Source organism: Motacilla alba, chromosome 10 (assembly GCF_015832195.1).
Source record: "Motacilla alba alba isolate MOTALB_02 chromosome 10, Motacilla_alba_V1.0_pri, whole genome shotgun sequence".
Lineage (NCBI taxonomy): Eukaryota > Metazoa > Chordata > Aves > Passeriformes > Motacillidae > Motacilla > Motacilla alba.
The window spans coordinates 6,764,958-6,784,119 of record NC_052025.1 but is presented as its reverse complement, the minus strand read 5'-3'; the positions used below and the strand labels follow the sequence as shown (position 1 = coordinate 6,784,119).

General features: G+C 43.1%; 2 protein-coding genes across 2 annotated transcripts in view; one reads left to right on the top strand and one right to left on the bottom strand.

The window, feature by feature from the left end:
• Window positions 1-4,744, bottom strand: part of ADAM10 (ADAM metallopeptidase domain 10) — a 42,105-nt gene extending 37,361 nt beyond the window's left edge. Inside the window, exon 1 of the mRNA XM_038147189.1 lies at window positions 4,456-4,744. Within this exon, the coding sequence (XP_038003117.1) occupies window positions 4,456-4,510 (55 nt within the window). The 5' untranslated portion in view covers window positions 4,511-4,744. The remainder of the gene's footprint in view (window positions 1-4,455) is intronic.
• A 1,377-nt stretch (window positions 4,745-6,121) lies between these two features.
• The window catches only part of MINDY2 (MINDY lysine 48 deubiquitinase 2), a 32,599-nt gene continuing 19,558 nt past the window's right edge, over window positions 6,122-19,162 (top strand). The window contains exons 1-3 of the mRNA XM_038147190.1: window positions 6,122-6,900; window positions 14,448-14,505; window positions 16,739-16,803. Coding sequence (XP_038003118.1) covers window positions 6,241-6,900; window positions 14,448-14,505; window positions 16,739-16,803 — 783 coding nt within the window. The 5' untranslated portion in view covers window positions 6,122-6,240. The remainder of the gene's footprint in view (window positions 6,901-14,447; window positions 14,506-16,738; window positions 16,804-19,162) is intronic.

Sequence of the window (19,162 nt, the reverse complement as noted above, 5' to 3'; positions counted from 1 at the left end):
GATGAAGTTTGCATTAAACCACTCAGATTAAGACTTGCATGACAAATGCAAATAGCTCAAGCACAACTCAAGTTTGTTAGTGGGGTGGAAAAAAGCACAGAATACAACTTGACAGAGTATCAGAAATTGTTCAGAAGCCAAGCTAACTCACCAGACAAGTCTTATTACTGCAAGCATCATCACTAATTTGCAGATTTAAAATGCCAGCATGTGATAAACATCTTGTAGAGAATTATTATTATCATTTCAATTAAGATAATCAAAGCAACTTTTGCTTCAAGTTATTTTCAACATAGAGTTTTTCTATCTTACAAAAAAGCTCCATTTACATGGGACACTAAAGAATGTACACTGCATTCAGATTTAGCAAGGCAGAAATTCTACCATATACCTCCTGACGTGGACTTCTCCGAAGAATTTATTCAGGCTGTTGTTTCCAAACTGCCAGCAGAAGGGCAGGCCCTGCTGCCCTTTTACATCTACTCTGTTTCCATTCTTCCCTTGCACTGGCACTAGGTTCAGCTGAAAAAATATTCTCTCCCTTCTGGTCAAGTGAGTTTTTGGTGAAAGAAAAACATGCAAGCAAGAAGTCAAGTCAGGATCATTTCCCTTCACTGAGGCCTCCATTTAGGGCACGGTCAGACAGTATGGCAACACCAGTGCAAGCAGATGTCTATGTCTGCTTTTTATTGACCCTCTTCCCCTCCACCCTGTGAAAGTCCCAGTTCTTCTTCCCCATCAGGCCTGGGTTTGCTCAATAAAGCAACTCTAGTTACACCTCTTGCAGGAACTGAATAATTTTTTTCTTTCGATTGACTTCTCACGCCAGGAGGAGAGGAGGGAGTGCACGGCCAGGGCAGGACCAGCAGACAGCAGTAACTCAGTGCAGCGGCTCTGCCACACTGCAAAAACGAACCTTTGGATCTTTTAAAAGTATAAACAAACTGCAGTCTGAGGCTTTTGGGCAACAGTATCTCAAAGCAATCACCTAAACACCTGATTTTATTTATTTTTAATTACCATAGGCATTTCTGAAACAACCATCTGACAGCTGTCTTGACTAGGCACTGTCTCAGCCATAATGTTTTTATTTAAAACTCCAAATAAATGCTGGAGGCTGAACACTGCCATATTTATGAAGGCTACTGTACTTCTCAATTTATAATAAGAACACAACTAAATCACTCAGATGCTGATAGCTCATAAATGCCTTCCCACAACTCCCCCATGTGTCCAGAAAAAAAGCAGAATTTCTCCCATGCTCACTGGGAAATAGGCAGTTCAATATCAAGCAGCACAAGCCACTAAGATACAACTTGGAAGACCCAGCAACTTAAAAAGAGCATGCTGTACCAGTGACAAGCTATTTATCATAGATTTGCAATGATATTCAGCATTTCATCAGCCTAGCCAAAGCATGGTCACTCTTGTTAAATCCAAGCTTGTCAGAGACCTCAGCAGTTCTCCTTAGTGCTTGCTATTGCTCTTTCCCTTTTTATTTTCAATGACCCTTAGGTAGAAGGAGAGGTTAAATTAGTTATTGCCACTCCTCTACGAACATCATTATGCATGGATAATTAAGTACTGATTAATATACCTGCGTGCATCTTCATCACATGCAACAAAGCATGCTGCAAAAAGCTGCCAATAATATTACCCAACTTAAGCACCACTTCACACATCAAAATTCATGACAGCAGCAGTGAGTGAAGAGAAGCCTTAAGCCAAGCAATTCCAGGGGTGTTGGGAAAATGCTGAGATCCACTTTTAAAAAAAGAATTCTTAAAAGTCAAGGTACATACACCCTACCTCAAGTAGACACCATATACCAGAAACTAAATTCTAGCTTTCCCAAATTACTAACAAAATTAATGGTTTGGGTTTTCTTTCTAATATTATTTAAACAGTATTCAAATTGACCTGCCGGGCCATTGGTGTTATGAAGGTGATATTTATGCACTGGAAGCAAAGAAAGCAGAAGAAAACACTGGAAGTGATCTAATACCAGAACCTGATCAAGAATGTTTCTGGGCCTATTAGGCCAAACTTCTGATAACGTGTCTGCTTTAGCCACACAGACATAACTTACCAAAAGCTATGAAGCAGCCCAAGACAGACTCTGCAGTACATTTCACCAGGGCAGCAGCACTGATTGCTTTTGATTGCATTTCCCTCACAGAATTTTAAGAACAATATAAATGACAAGTGAAAATTATTTTTTAAGAAAACTAAGAGATTTCACTAAACCTTTTTAAATAAACCATCCAAATTATGCTGTACCATTTTTTAGAAGTTGATTTTATGATTCCTACTTAGCTGTGAGCTAATGTTACATTTGGTTCTGTTAATCTATACCTTGATATCTAAAGACTATTACAATAGAATATGTAGAATGCCTGCACAGTACACAGGCACAAGGCTTTGTGTAATTCTGAGAGTTCAAACTCGGGTATCCTGTAAATATACTCCAATCTTAGACCCAACATACAAACCCCTAACTATTTTTAAAGTGCAGATTAATGAAATTTCCAAAATGATTGCTATTTAATACCTATGTGGCTTAAAACCAGACAACTTTACAGATAAATGAAACTTAGCTTCAAGACCCGTGAAGGATCAATGAGACCAGATGCACTGCACATAAATGAAATGTAAATTGTGGGGTTCTTTTCAGTCCTTTCCAGTTTGCACTGCTCTCACAGTAACTTTTTTAAGAATCATGAACTTGCCCTTTCCGCACAGATATTAATGCCTGCCTAGAAGGAAAAATACACAAATGAAGAACTCTATTTTTCAATAAATAAAAATATTTGCAGTATAGAAGAAACTCTAGAAATGTGAATACAGGTAAAATAGACCTTCCTAAATTTGAAAGTCCATTTTTAATTTAACACAGAACTATGGCAAATCTTTCGTAATTACATTCAGACTTTTACCAAAAATGTTCTACTGGATATTTTAGAGATGTATATTGGCACTATCACTAGATTTCTATCCAGCATTATTAATCTTTCTTTAATGATTTACCTGCACTGCTACACACCAAAGACATGCACTTCTACCAACTAATAGTGAGGTGTGCTTCCTAGTGCCCAGAAATGTTGAGGGTACCCATTCTTCTCTCAAAGAAAAAAATTAACAGGAATTTCTGAAATACACTTCATGAACTTTCATCTATATATCCAGAGGACTGCACCTCACATTTTTACTATGATTTTTAAGGCACAACTGCCTGCCTGGAATTAAACAGTGAAAACAACTCTCACAACTGGTTAATTAATTATTGTGAGTTAGTTCTGTGCCAGCACCATTTAGTTCAGAAAACAAAGATGCCTTGAAAGCATGCCAACAATTAAGTCTGAAATATCCCGATAGCTTACAAAAATTTACGAAGAAAAACCTAAATTCTTTGGTGCATCCCACTCCTAATCATACAAATAACAGGATGGCTTCTGACCGTGCAAATCACCCTGCTTTTTTCTCACGGCTTAGCCACAAGTACAAGCTACTGAAGTTCCCCCTACTTTGATGTTACTTTTTGAGAATGTGTGGAAGACCAGCATTTAGCGCTAGCTTCTTTGTTAATAAACCTACATATTGATGCAGACAGAGGCAGAGCCCAGATAAATCAGCGAGGTGCCCAATGAAACAGAGGAAACAAGTCTGTATCAGTTGTTCCACCCACAGTTCTCTAGAAGCACCCTCCCAAGTCCACCCTTTCCGAAACTCTTTCTCTGTACAAAGTCGAAACTATTTTCCCTGCCAGAATTTGACCAATTAAACATTACCCGGCGCCGTGGAGAAACTGCCCAGCTCCTAATTCCGAGAAACAATTCCTAACGGGAGGCGATACTGTTACACGTCCCCATAAACACAAGGGAATTTTGCCCCGGCCTGGGAGAGCGGAGACTCTCCTGGAAGTCACGGTCACACTTCGGGAAGAACCCGAGCTCCTCTTTTATTTCCTTAAGCTGAACTTTCCGCCTGCCCGTCCTTCCTGGTTTCGGGGAGAGAGGAGCGGCGGCGAGGGCGAGGGCAGGGAGCCGGGAAGCGGCCACCGGGACCGGGCGGGAAGTCCTGAGGGACGGAAGCGGAGCCGGGAGGGGAAAACAAACACAGCCGAGCGCGGAGAGAAGGACCCGAGGGGGAAGAAGAGCGGAGGACAACTGACCCGGTCCTCGGCGGGGAAAGTCCCGGGGAAGGCGTGGGGTGCCAGGCCGGCCCCGGGCGGCGGGGGAGAGGCCCGGGCGGGCTGAAGCGGCGGGCGGAACGGGGAGCCCGGCTGGCGGCCCAGCCGCGGCCCTGGCGCCGGGGCGCCCCAGAGAGCGGGGCCCGCCGCCCCCAGCCCCGAGCGCCGGAGACGGGAGAGAGAGAGAGGGGGGGGGGGGTGAGGGAGGGAGAGAGGAAGGGAGGCGACCCCAAACCAGGGCCCCGCGAGGCCGGGCGGCTCCTCACCTCCAGCGCCCGCCGCGCAGGAGCACAGCAGGATTATCGTCCCCGCCAGATCCATCTCGACCGGGCGCAGGCCCCGCCGCCGCCGCCGCCTACCCACGGCACATCCGCCACAGACCGGCGCCGGGCGGGATGGGGAGGGGCGAGCCGGGCGCCTCCCTCCGCTTTGTCCCCCGCCGCTCCGGAGGACTGTTCCCGCCCACGGAACGGCCGCGGATCGGCCGCGATCGACGGCGCTGCCCCCCCTCCCTCCGCTCCGCGCGCTCCAGACGCCGCCGGCGGGGCGGGGCCGCGGGACACGCCCAGAGCGCGCGGAACGCCCCGCCCCGCCCGCGCGCAAGGGGCGGGGTCCAGCGGAAGGGGCGGACACGCCCCAGGGCGGGGCAGCGCGAGGGGCGGGGCCTCTCCCGCCGCTTCCGGCGCGCCCGGGGCCGGCGCTACGGAGCCTTCGCCGCGCCGGGCACCGACAGACCGCACGGGCGGCTGGCCTTTGTCCCCTCACCGGATACGTGCCTGTTCCTCGCAGAGAACTAATTTACTTTTAGAGTTTTGCTCTGGTTTCCTTCATTCCCTTACCAAATACACAATTTTTCCTTGCACAAAATAATTTACTTACTTTTAGAGTTTTATTTTAGGTCACCGACCTCTCCGGATGCTCTACATGTTGTGAAGGGTTGCAGTGTCCCCACTGAACAGGGACTTGTCATTCTGAGACTGTCTCTTCACAATTCAAGGGTATAGGAAAATCCTCCCATAGAAATACAAATGTGAGACATCTGAACAAAATGTTTCCTCTCTTGTTCGTCCTTATGCTGATTCTTCTATCAACTGTGCCATCCCAAAGATTTATTTTTTATATTAGAGTTTGTGCCAAGTTTCTCCGTTTACTGTCAGCCCTTTATATTTGTGCTTTTCCATTCCTATGGTTGTGTCAGAATAAAAAACAACTTCCATCTGTCACTGATACAGGTGAGAGAAGGTATTATGGAAATGCACATAGAATGCAAAGTTACAGTTAATGTACCTCAGGTAACGCTGCAGAAGCTGATGCAAGTGTTTACAGACTTCAAATTAGAGAGCTGCTGAGAATAAAATGAGAGGATAAATCCTAATTATCCCAAGACTATTTAAAATTTGTGATTAAAAGTTGAAGATTTCTGTAGGGAGAGGAGAGGTTCATTGGGGTAAAGTCTAAATAATACACTCATATTAATTCTTAAAGAATCACAGAACGTTAAGGGGTTGGAATGGATCTTAACTAACATTTATTTCCAGCCCCGTGCCGTGGACAGGGACGCCTCCCATTAGCCCAGGTTGCTCAAGACCTTATCCAACCTGGACTTGAACGCTTCCAGGGATGGGGCATCTGCAGCCTCTCTGTGCAAACTGTGCCAGTGCCCCACCACCCTCACAGTGAGGAATATTTTCCTAATACCTACCCTAAATTTCCTCTCTTTCAGTAAGTCTATACAATCAAATTGTTCAAATTATCTATAATACTCGCCACAGCCGTATTTTTTATAGTCCGTCTGTCTAAGAAACCGCAAGGAAAAGCACCGAGCACCCTTGGGAGAGCCGGACTCACCTGTTTCCCTCCCCTTCCCGCTGCCCGCCCCGCCCCGGGGCCCCCCCGCCCCGGGCCCCGCCGTGACCCGCGGCCGCTCCCCCCCCGCCCGCACGTCCCCGGCGGGGCGGAGCTGGCGCCGCTGCTGTGATGGCGTCGCGGGCGTTGCGGGCGGAGGCGCAGCCGCTGCGGTGCCAATAGAGAGCGGAGCGGCCGGGCCGGGCATGGAGAGCCTGGCGCAGCCCCCGCCGCCCCCGGGCTCGCTGCAGACGGGCGGCGGGGGCGCTGCCAGCCGGCTCCGCCCGGGAGAGGCGGCGGCGGGCGAGGGCGGCTGCAGGGAGGCCGAGGAGGGCGGCGGGCGGCGCAGCCCTTCCCCTCCGCCGGCCCCCGCTCCCGCCGCGGCCCCTCAGACCGCGTCCCCCTCCCGGGCCGCGGAGGGTGCTGCGACGGCGGAAGGCGCGGGGCTGGCGGTGCCGGAGAGTCCCGGAGCGGCGCCCGCCTCGGAGAGCGGTCCCGCGGGAGCCGGCTCCGGGAGCAGCGGCGCTCCCAGCCCGCCGGGGGAGGAGTCCCGCAGCCTGGACTCGCTGGAGTCCTTCTCCAACCTGCACTCCTGCTGCCCGAGCAGCTCCGAGCTCAACAGCGACGCCGACGAGGCGGTGGTGGCGGGGGCCTCCTCGGGGGGCCCGGCCCCGGAGCCCGAAGGGGACAGGCCGGCGGCGGGCTCCCAGCTCCTCTCCGCTTCCAAGGAACGCTTCCCGGGCCAGTCGGTCTATCACATCAAGTGGGTCCGCTGGAAGGAGGAGAACACGCCCGTCATCACCCAGAACGAGAACGGCCCCTGCCCGTTGCTGGCCATCATGAACGTGCTGCTCCTGGCCTGGAAGGTACCGGGCGGGCGGGCGCCATGGCGGGGCCGGGCGGGCGGGGCCGCTCGGGCGGCTCGTGTGGCGCCGGCAGCGTGCGGGGCTCCCGAGCCGCCGCGGCGTGAGGGCACCGCGGGAAGTTTGTGCTGTTTAGGACAAGGACGTTGGCGAGAACGCTGGAGAGGAACTTCTGACAAGGGCATGTGGCGGTAGGGCAAAGGGGAATGGCTTCAAACTAGCAGAGGGCAAATTTAGATATAAGAAAAAAATTATGCCCCGTGAGGGTGATGAGGCACTGGCACAGGTTGCCCAGGGAACCTCTGGATGCCCCATCCCTACCAATGTCCAAGGCCGGGCTTGTTTGGTCTTTGGGCGATGTGGTTTAGTAAAAGGTGTCCCTACCTATAGCAGAGGTTCTGGAACCTGATGATCTTTCAGCTCTCTTTCAACCCAAACCAATCCGTGATTCTTTCAGTAAATATTTCAGGCTTATTTCTGCTGTTAAGCACGTGTCTCACATATAGAACTTGGAAAACAAATACTGCCGTGCAGTATGTTGCTAAAATACTACTTAGATGCTGCTGTCATACATAGACTTTTTGTTGTTCTCTTAAAATGTCTTAAATGATGTTTACTAAGTTGAGCAATATATAACATATAATAGTTTACTGATGTGTACAGGTTTCTAGTAAGTAAAGATTACTATTTATAGCACTGAGCACATAAGCAATATTTTTGGAAAATAGGTTAGTTTCATATAATAAAGCGTATGTAGAGTTGTACGAAATGCAGAATTGTACAAAATATGGATTTGTACGAGTATCTGCCTGGGTAATAGGGACACATTCATACAGTTATGCAGTATAGATTGTATTTAAATTAATTAATAAATCGGGTAGTGATCAAGTGCAGCTTTGAGACCTGGAAGTTCTTGTTCTCTCTAGCCATTGTGGATGTGGATTTCCCGTAGTTTTTTTCCCTATCTTTTAAGTAATTAAAATCTAAGCCGTAATGTAGTTATTAACATGTCTCTGTGAAATGAGTATCTGTTGGAGGAAAGCTGTAAGGTTGTGTGCATTGCAAAACAAGGATGAGGGGCACATCTCAGGAAATGCTGGCAATTCAGCCCCGGAAGACTGAAGAGCTGATAGAACAGAGTCCTGAAACAGGAAAGCTTTACAGGAATAGCTTTTATGTTGTAGTAGCAAGAAGAAGAAATTTGGTATTGGAAAAGTAAGAGGTTGTTTGCAGTGTGACAGGTGACTTAGGAAAAGGTCAAAATGGAAATATGTTATGAGAAGAAATTTGTTTAGATGCAGGTAACTGCAGAAGATTAATGCTCTTGCTTGAGTTACAATTTCTACACATTTTTCTGAGCAGAATAGCTCAGACATCAGAAAGAAAACTCTGGGTACAGTGATGGTGGTATTTAAGCATCAGTAAAAGCAGTAGAGGGAATTTGTGTGTGACTTTAAAGTATTGCCTTACGTAGGTGCTGCTATCCTCAAGAGGGTGTGAATGTTGTCACAGGCTTCAGTATTGAACACTTGCTTTCTGTGCTCCCTCTTGGGCGTCTAGGGGTGACTTGAAAAACTTGCCATTCCTTATCATTTTGGGGGGGGGGCATTTTAAAAAGAACTCTTAGTTACAGGGTCTTCCTTTTTAATCTTTGATTTAATGGAAGATGTAAATGGGACAGCACTGGTCCTGTTATTTGAATTCAAGTATTTGGAGGTGTTGTTCCTAAACATTTTTCCTTTTCCCTCTGCTGCTGCTCTCCAAACAAAATTTTAACTGACATTCTGCTGGGATTAAATATTACATTAATGAGAATTAAGGTAGTACACAGTTTTATAAATAGGCAAAAACCAAAATACCCCTTAGGAGTGCCCTACTGTTTCTCATTGCTCAGATTACAGGAAGTTTTCTGTAGTTCTGTCTGTGTAAAACATCAGCAGAATTTACATGAGTTTCAGACAGGCAGCTAAACTGGTGAAACTGTCACCACAAGTTATTATTTATGGGCTTTAGGGTTTTCCTGTTATTTGGTTATATATTGTAGCTGCTTGTAATTGATTTTCCTAATTACTGCCTCTACAAATTGGCCTTTCTTTTCCCCAGTTCATAGTCAAGAATCACGTTCACAGCTGTTGGGGTGGCAGCTCATCTGTACATCACTGACAGCGGCTTGGATAGGCATCCACCTTCTCACTCCTCCTGAACCAACATGAACACTAGACTGGGTCAAGTAATTAAAATTGGGGAACAAGAAGGCAGACTGAAAGATGAAAATAGGCAAAAGTAGAATGAGAATACCATAGTACATATTAGGTGAAAAGAAACTACATGTAATGGGGAAAAAAGAGCATAAGAAGATGCTCTTTTTAAAAGAGCGTGAGGAGGAAAAATAGAATCACAACAGGGAATACCAAGTTAAACAGTTACGCCTTGGGTTCTATTCCCTGTATCAGCCATCATTTTTCCTTTTTAGAACTCTTTCCTGCCAGGGTTGAGAGTTCTGGTCATCCTGTGGATAGATCTGGTCTCAGCCAGCTTAAGTGCAGTACTGGTTTGGCAGTTGGGGTTTTGGAAATTCTGAAATAGTAGCACCCACTGTGACTGTTCAAATTCCATTTTGAAAGTACCAGGTTTTGGAACTAAGCTTGTGATAAAACTGCTCCCTCTCTTTTATCCACTACTTTCAAAGGATGCATAAAACTTTGAGGTGGCAGATTGCAGAAGCTGTGTTTTAAATATTAAAATTATGAAATTACTTTTCTTTTGAAGTGTTTTTGCAGTCTGCCTGTCTAAGTGTAGCTTGCAGTTTAGCCTGTAGGAGGGAACTCTGCTGCAGGAGTGTTAGAGAAATGGTCGAAGAAGAAAAACAAAAGCACTATGATATCAACTTGGAAAAGTAGCTGTTGTGCAGAACAGCTGTTGTGCAAAACAGTGTCGTAACCACTTAGACTTGTGTGATGGAAATGAAGCAGAAGTGGAGATTGAAACAAGCATTTTTAAATGTATGTACAAGCATGAGTTTTGTTCTCTGATATAGAATAGTGTAGCACACTGTTTTTCAGCTTATTTAAGTCTGGAGATTGCTCAGTTTTAGCTCAGGCCTGTGGCTCACTATGTGGTTAAGCTTAGCAATGCAAAGTTGGCTTTTCTAAGGGCCTTTTGTGATCTTTCTTAGCTGTAGTTCATGCAACACTTTATGATAACTTCTGGCATTTCATGAAATGTAATTTGGGGCGGGGGAATGTGGCAATCATCAGATGCTAAAAGCTTAGTGAGGGTGCCATGTGATTCTGCTCTGTGCTTCTTAGGTAGGATGTGATGTCTTGTACCTGAAGGACTCTGTGAACCTTAATATGTTGCACAGAAATTACGTATCTGAAATGTCCAGGGAAGATTGTGAAGCATAAAATAAGCAAAGGGAAAATATTATACAATTAGAATATAAATGATACTAATATTGTGTTGAGAAATGCATGCATATGGAATATCTTGTCCTTATGTAGGAGAATAGTGATATTGCATATTTGAAAATGTCTTTGAAAGTTTTTTGTGTCATAATCCTCTCAACAAATGGAAGGAGCTGTGTTCCTACACACATAGTTCTACTAAAATTTTGGAAACTTTTAGAACTGTATGAATTACTTATTTAGGTATCATAACATTTATGTAAGTAAATGTTATATAACCATTTTCTTGCTTAGATGTATCCAAACTGACGTGCAGAGAAGAGGTAGAGTAAAAAAATTCTACTTGGAAATTCTTAATGTTAGGTTTTCATTCAGATGGCCCTTTTGAGAGGAGCTGAGCACAGTGAGCTCCCGCTGATCTGCGCTCCGCTTGTCAGAGGCTGCAGTGGCGGTGCCTGCTCTGGGGGCTGGCACTGGCCCTTCACACGTGATGCGCTGTCCCTGTCGCGCTCTGCCCGTCCGTATGGCCAGAGCTGGCGCAGATTGCTCAGCGGGGCTTGGCAGCCTCCCTTCCTCCGGCACCTGTGGGCTGAGCTGAGCCCGCAGCTCCCAGCCTGGAGCCGTGCCCAGCACAGCAACAAGCCCACTCCCAGGGGCTGGAGGTTACCTGGCGGAGGGGGAGACGCCGAGGACGTGGAGTGGCAGCACACGCTGTCGGGTCACAGGTTTGTGGAGCTGTTCCTGCCAGGCCGGGGCACTTATTTGCAGAGAATATTAATTGGTTTTTGTCAAAGCTGCTTGAAGCTACCCGTACCTCTCTGGAACACTGTGTTCAGAGGAGTTGCATGGTTTAGATAAACATGTTTTGAGACTATAAGTCTTATATAAGACTTATTATATAAGCCATTAGAAATTTTCTTGGACCCTTTTGATATTCATAGTATTTTCAAAAGTGTTACCCACTGTGCGTGACTATATCACTTAATTTTTTTTAAGCCCTTCTGTAGTGTGGAAGAATACAGTGGAAAATTAGTATTATGTAGTTTTGGGGTTTATAGTCTAACTCATAGAAACTGTGTAAGTTTCATTAGACAATCTGCTCCATATGAAAATTTATTTGCCAGTCTTGTCTTTTAATTAAAATATGCCTCAACTGTATGTCATGCTGTAGTTGTGTGAGAAGGGCTAAGTTTCCCACTCCTGAGTGTAGGAACTAAAATGTAACTAGAGTTAGAAAGAGCCATCAGGGCAAAGGACCAGGAAACTGCAGTAGAGGGGTACAGGAAGTGGGTGAGAGTTGAGGAAAAGCATTTTTCCAAAAATGTGGAATTGATGTAAAATCTAGCAACTAAACATTGAGACCTATTGCAAAAATGTGTCCCTCAAAAGAACAGATTGTTATGGACAGCAGCAGCTTCTACTACTGTTGCTTAAATTGTTTTCTTCTGTTGATTTATCTGGATAATGACTGTGGTTCTGTATGATGTTTTGCTCTCCCTTAAGTCCTAAGGTATTTTTCTCTCCCATTTCCTCTTCACTGTGCATTTCCTGTCACTTAAGTGCTTGCAGTGAAGCTCTGAACAGCTGAGAAATGTCATGTTCTCTGTATATCCTTAAGTCAGCCCTGTTCAGAAGTACTTAGAATGCATTGAAACCCCATTAACCCACTTTAAAGGTGGGATCAAGGTCCCAGTACACATGCCAGCCCTAAAATTATGCCATGAAGTAACCAATTAACTTTGCTTAACATTTAATCAAGCAGTTAATTTTGAGATGTAGCTTGCTAAAATATCCAGCTTTGAGAAATCCTGGAAATATGAGTAAAACCACTTTTCTTTTTCTGCAGTAAAAAATAAATGGTTAGCTTTACAGTTGTGAGGGAAAATTCCATTTGTTAACCAGTGATAGGAATATTATGTTGTGCTATTTTAAGCTCTATACATAGAGCTTAAATAGAGGTAAGCTGTGTAATTGAGCTTTAGAGTTGGTGTTTGTCATGTAAGCATGCTTCTAGAGGTTCCAAATGTGGTGCAGAGCAGAACCCCCCAAGCAATGCTGACTGAGCTGAAACAAATGGTTTAAATAAATAATAAAAAGAGCTAACCTCAATTCTGAAAGAATCATCACAGGAACCCAGTTAACAGTCGAGGGAGCGATGCTGATTTTCCTTCATATTATACTGGCACATCTGTGCTGCAGCAGATGTGTAGCAGTGCTGCAGCACTTGAGGCAGGGCTGGTGGAGGTGATGCTGTTCTGTGCCTTAGGAGCGGTGATGAGCCCTGGCTCAGGGGTGTGCACAGCTAGTTTGCTAAGACTGGAATGCTGCCAGTCCCAACTAAGAGTTTAAGAAGCAGCTTTTTGAACTTGTAGTCCTATTGTTTACATGGCTCAATACACTATATTTATGTGAATACTCAGTATGAATATTGTGGAAAAATCAGAGTATGAAAGCATTTAGCCTTTTGAGCATTAGTTTCGGGAAGAGTTCTGTAAGTTATAATCAGTTGTCTTTCTTTTAATATTTTCAAAAAACCATGTACCCATGCATGCCTGATTTTTCTTCTTTAATTCCTTTCCCAGATCCCAGTACTACCACCTTCTTCATGAGCCCACTGTCTCTGGGCTGATCAATGTGTGGCATATGTAAACTCTAACCCAAGTAGGGACATATTTCTTAGAGTATAAATAAGGAAGCCATATAAACTTGGGTCTCTTTCTTCTTCCAAATTTAATGGAATTTCTTGTGACTACATATATTTAACACATTTATCTTTTGTCCAATATAATTAAAATTGCTAAGACAGATGTAGCCCAAACACACCTCATTTTCCCCACAAACTTATTAAAATAGCTCAGTTTTCATACTGAAAACCCTCTCCATCACAGTGTGAATAAAGTGGTATGTTGCCATACTGTATATTTGAGTTTGGGGTGCTGCATCAAGGTCTTTATGTAGATTACTCTTCCATCTCCTGGTTTTCTACTTCTTCCTTGTCCACAACCAGAAAAGTAGGTGGAACCTATTAAATCTCAACCCTGAGTTAACAGTCTCACGTCATGTCTTTCTATATGTGTCAAGGACAGCAGTGATCAGTATTGAGGAAGTTGATTAAAAAATTCCTAATATAATAAATACCTGTTGTAGACTTTGAATGGCAAGATGTTGGAGGGAGATAGGATGAGAAAACTGAAAACTGAAGAGAGCTTAAAAATCAACCCCTGAGACAAACCAACCCCAAAGCCTAGAAAACTAAAATTTGCATTTATGCAGAGAAAAACTGAGTGCACTGTGTTTAAGGTGTATGTCCTCTTGTAGTATTTCTTCAGATTGCCAGAAGCATGTCCTTGTATGTTTGTGCTTTGCCTGTTACATTTCTTCCTTCAGTAAATGGAAGTGTTCAACCAAAATGTTTACCCATGATGCTGGAAGAGATGAGAATGCAGGAAGCTTTTAGCTCTGCCAAGGTGGTTAGCTTTAGCACATGATGATGGTGGGAATAGATCAGGGAAGAGGGGAATGGAATATTCACCACAGAGTTCTGTGTGTCTGGTCTGCTTTGTGTGGGGTTAAGCCAAATGGTTAAACCTTGGAATGTGAACATGGGATGAGAGGCTGGGAGGTCATTTCCTTGTACCTGCTTTGGTTTCCCTGTCCCAGCAGCTACTGACACTAGATCCTTTAGAGATTTTGTACATAGGAACTTTTTGAGCTAATAGTCAAAATACTCAGCTAATACTCAATTAGGAATTTTAATGAAGGTGGGGAGTCAAAGACTTGAGGGGAAGTTTTCTTAACAGTTCCCAGTCTGTTAATTCTCAGTGCTTGTAGTTGAGCCACTGCAGCGAGTGGTGTGGGTTCCTGTGAGGTGGAGGGGGGGTGCTGGAGAAATGTTTTGGTGGGAGAAGGGAGCACTATGCAGATGTGCACCTGGGAGAAAGTGCTGCATGCATGTGGTTTCTCTAAAAACCAAAGTGCCTTTTTAATCTCTTCTTGTGGCTGCTATTTAGTAGAGGTCCAGTATGCTAATGGCCTTATAAACTAGTGAGGGAAATGTAATCAGAAGTCTTCTGTCTAGAAGTACCATGCTTTTAAATCGTAGTGTTTTGGTGTTTTAAAGAGAATATACTTTCACTTTGACAGATTAAACTGCCACCGATGATGGAAATCATAACGGCTGAACAGCTGATGGAATACTTAGGTTAGTACTTGCAATAAATCACTTTCATTTGTATGTTGTACTTTGTAGTACGTAGCAACATAGAACTGTTTTATGTATTTACTATTTTATTCAGCTTTTTATTTGATTCCAGAACACTACGTACAGTATTCAGTTACTCATGCTTTTCCTTAGCTGTTTTTAGAAGTTTTTCTGCACTGCTTTCCAAAGTGATTGGTCTAGGTGATGCCATTGGTATGGCTCAGTGCACCAACACATTGGCAGATTTAAAATTATTCATGTCTCTTCCAGTGTTGTTTTATTATATTTGACAGAATGTAGTAAGTCAACTCTTTCTTTAATTGTCTATAGTAACTCTAATCCTTGGAAGTATGACCCAATTAAAATAACAAGAAAAATTAATGTAGTCCTCACAGGGATTGAGGTTTCATTTGCAGGCACTACTCTGGTATCATATGCAGTGTTCAGCAAAACTGCAGCTCTTTGTGTCTGACAGGGCTGGAACTTTAATAATCCTGATGATCCAGGTGTTAAAAGTGCAGTTGTGATAGTACTTAAGCTTTATGTACTACTTTTCCTTCCCTTTTAGCCTGACAAATATAAAATGTTTGAACTCAGTAGACTAGGTTTGATTTTTCTTAAGCAGGAGGAAAAAACCCTTATGATATTTTCTTTCATTTTGCTTGTAAAGAACATAGCTTGTTCTTTTCAGAAGCAAATTGCTGAGTCTTCTGGTTGAGGAAGAAAGTTACCTACATAATTTTCTCCAAAAACTAAGAAATCTTGCTCCCTGTGTCTAAGCATTTCTTATAACTGCATTGATGACACAATACTGTCTGATGTCACTACATAATTCCAGTTGTCTAAATGTGTTTTCTTTCTTGAAGGCATATTTTAGCTTCTGGAATTATCTTACTAAATTGAATAATAAAACTGTGTTCAAATTATTTAGGTTCCTATTTACTCAACAGGATTAGTAGTTCTTCTACAGTTCTTCTACAGCTGAAAAAAAAAAAAAAGCCAAAACTAGCAAAAGAGGCTTCAACCACTTTCAAGTTAAAGAGTATAAATTAAGAAACTTATAATGATATTTTTCTGAGTTTAGTAATGGAGCAAGGGAATAAGTACAAAAACATTGAAATAAAATCTGGAAAGTGGATACTAGTCTCTAAAGATGTTGTAAATCTTGAACCTCGGTGTGTTGATTAACTATTAACTAATTTATTACCTTTGCATTGTAGACAAAGGTGGAATACGAGTGTTGTGGTTTAAGCCCAGGCAGCCCCTTGCTCATTCCCTTACCAGTGAGATCAGGTAGAGAATGGGGAAGGGTAGAAGCCAGAAGACCTGTGGGTTGAGTTAAAGACTCAATATAGGGAAAGCAGAGCAAAACAGAGAATTAATTCACTGCTTCCCACGGGCAGGCAAGTGTTCAGCCGTCCCCAGGAGAGCAGCGCCCTGTCACATGTGGTGACTTGGGAAGAAAACACCATCCATTGCTCCAAGTGTTCCTCCTCCTTCTCCCCATACTGGGGGATGATGTCACCTGGTCTGGAACGTCCCAGTGCTCAGTGTGGGTCACCTGTCCTGGCTGTGTCCCCTCACAGCCTCCTGTGCCCCCTCAGCCCTCACCAGCGTGGCCCTGTGAAAAGCAGGAAGGGCCTTGGCTCTGAGTGAGCCCTGCTGAGCAATAACAAAAACATCTCTGTGTTATCAGCCCTGTGTTCAGCACAAATCCAAAGCACAGCCCAACACCAGCCACTGTGAAGAGAGTGAACTATGTTCCAGTCAAAACCAACACAACAAGTTTTATAGACTTACTGGTGTTTAAAACATTGCAAAACAGTCACAGTATCAGTCACGATAAGTGGTTGTCTTTTTAAATAGTGTACAGAATTACATACGTTACTGTGAACAGTTTGACCTTTTTATATTTTTAAGCTGAGGCACAGAGGGAGGCTAGTTTTTGAATAGTGGAGAGATTGGTATGATACCCCAAGAGATTATGAAATGTTGCTTTAGTAGCAGTTGGCCATTTGAATTTTATTTCTTAAAATAATCTTACTAAGTTTTTATATTCATATTTTACTCCATAGTTATGAATTCAGGTTATAAAACAATGTGATCTCATTAATTTGGTAGAAAACCTTCAGTTGTGGTATTCATTATCAGTCAGCTTCAGTCAGAAATGTTCACAGAAATGTTGAAGCTTTGATTGTGGAATAAATTCATTTTCATTTTTGCTTTCCTTTAGGAGACTACATTCTTGACGCAAAACCTAAGGAGATATCTGAAATTCAGCGACTTAATTATGAGCAGGTAAGGAGCTCCTCCTGAAGCACAGTTGCTTATGTCTGAGGAAACTAAAACTACTTCTCTCACCTAGGGTTTATCACCTTGTTAAAAACCAGAAGCATACAGACCATTGTTTGTAGTTTGTTTTTGTCTGGGCTTGATGTAGAGTAATAATTTTATATATGTGCCATTAGTGAAGAAAAACTCCTTATTTGTCAACAGAAGACACTTTTTTTTCCTCCTGTTATGAAATAACAGTAATGAAGTAAAACAGGTTTTATTGAGGAAGTGTAACACAAGGGTACTAATAAAAGTATGTAACAGGGTGGTTGCTTTTTGAAGTCTTCTGTTGCATGTCCTTCAGTTGCTCTGTTCAGTGGTGCCTGCCAGAGTTTCTCTGAGGATGTAAAATGAGTAAGAGAGGTCTGTGTTCTTAATCGTGATGGACAAAAAGAGGTTGATCCCGTGTTATGAGAGGCAATGCTATTTGCACTGACCACTACTTACATGTCATCACAGAATTCTTTCTGTACTGAAGATAATGCTATTAGATTTTAAAATTGTTTATTTAGTATATAAATACATAATGTAGTCATAGCTGTTTTTTTGGTTACTCATGGAAAAGTGAATTTGAATTTTTTAATAGGTATAAGGTTTCAAGGTAGTTCTGTTTATTCTTAGGTCATTTTTTCTTGTTCTCAGTCAGTGTCGAAGCCAAATTGAGGAACTTAAGATTGATTTGTATCAGATTATAGGAATTACTTCTGTAATAAATGGAATTGGCTATTTTTTTCCATACAATTTGGTGTTGTAGAAGGTTATAGCTATAATCAGCTTATAGGAGGGTGATGAAAAAGATTATGCCAGGTGAAAGTACAACCTCTGTAGCTTTCTATGCTCAGATATATGGGTTTACAATATAAATGTCACATACCTGAAGTTTTTAACCATGTAATTTCAAAGAGGCCTTCTGTTCTAGAAGTCTTCTAAGTTGCCTTGAAGGTATGGAAATAGTTAAAGTAGAAGTGATAATGTTGAAATTGTAGTGAGAAACTTCTGTGGTTTTCTGGTCGTTTGATGTAATCCGGCTTTGTTTGCAAAGTAAACATTAACAAAATAAATGCAGCTATTGTCTGTAGATGTATGGTCTGAATTTGTGGATGGCTAGTGCTGACTTACTATGGACTTCTTATTCATTCAGCAGAGTAAGATTATGGCAAAATTTCTTTCAAAACAGACAGGTTTTTGTATTTTATATCTGTCCCCTCCTAATGACATGCTCTTGTTGAAGTGGTTTGGTTTGCTTTTAAAATGATAAAAACTTAAAAGGTGAAGCCGGTCTTGAGAATTACTTAAAAAATTTGCTAAATCCTAAACCTTGTGACAGCAAAGTTGTTAGTGAGATGAAGCAGCTTGTAGTAACGTAGTGGGAGCAGTTCCATTCCTGATCGTGGAAACTTGCCAGAGCAGGGCAGTTAAAGGGCTGCAAGCATTAAAACCCTCATTTGTAGCAGCCATGCTCAAGTGCAGATTCTGATCAGAAGACAACAGAAGCAGCTGTCTTTAGCCATCAGTAGTTTCAGTCTGTGAATCTTTGCTGTCTCCATCTCCTGTCCAATCTGCATTTCTGGTCTTTGTCATGCTATTTTCCCATTGTTCTAAGCCTGAATTCCTCTTAAACAGCAGAATAGTTGCAAAACCCAAAAACCCCCAAACAAGCAACAAAGTGCCTCAGTTTCCCCAAATCTTTTACACAGACTTTCTGACCGTATTCTTGTGGACTTTTCTCACTTAGTGGAAAATTCTTTTTCCTGCATGTCGGGAATTTTTTTTAATCTGTTGGTTCAAGATGACAGTCTCACAAAGCACGTTTTCTTTGGCTCATCTTTCCTTTCTGTGATTGGAACTTCATAACTTGATAATTCTCCTTAGGATTCCATTGGGATCACTACTATAATAAGTGCTACTTTCATGACTTGTTTCAACAGTAGAATCTACAGGCCATTTAAAGGTATGCCCAAAATAAGACAGAAAATGTTTTTTATTAAAGAAAATAAGTGGTGAACAATTAAGACTATGATTCTCTGTACTGAACCTTGAAATTGGAGTTGCCAAGTGGATCTGTGTAGATCATTCATTATGTAGTGACAAGTACTTCAGCCTGACTTGTAAGGGAAGGCTTAAAAGGGGATAAGAAACCTCAAGAAAAGTCCCTTGAAGATTCCCTTATAATTCAGTTTTCCTGCAAACATCTGGCTTGTGGCTTTGGGAAATAGACCTAAAAGCAGTCAGAACTGCCTAAAAGTAGTTTATGGGGGTAAAAGAAGAAACAATCAGGTAGAGGTGATTGGAAGGAGATTCCATATATCTCCTGGCACAATGT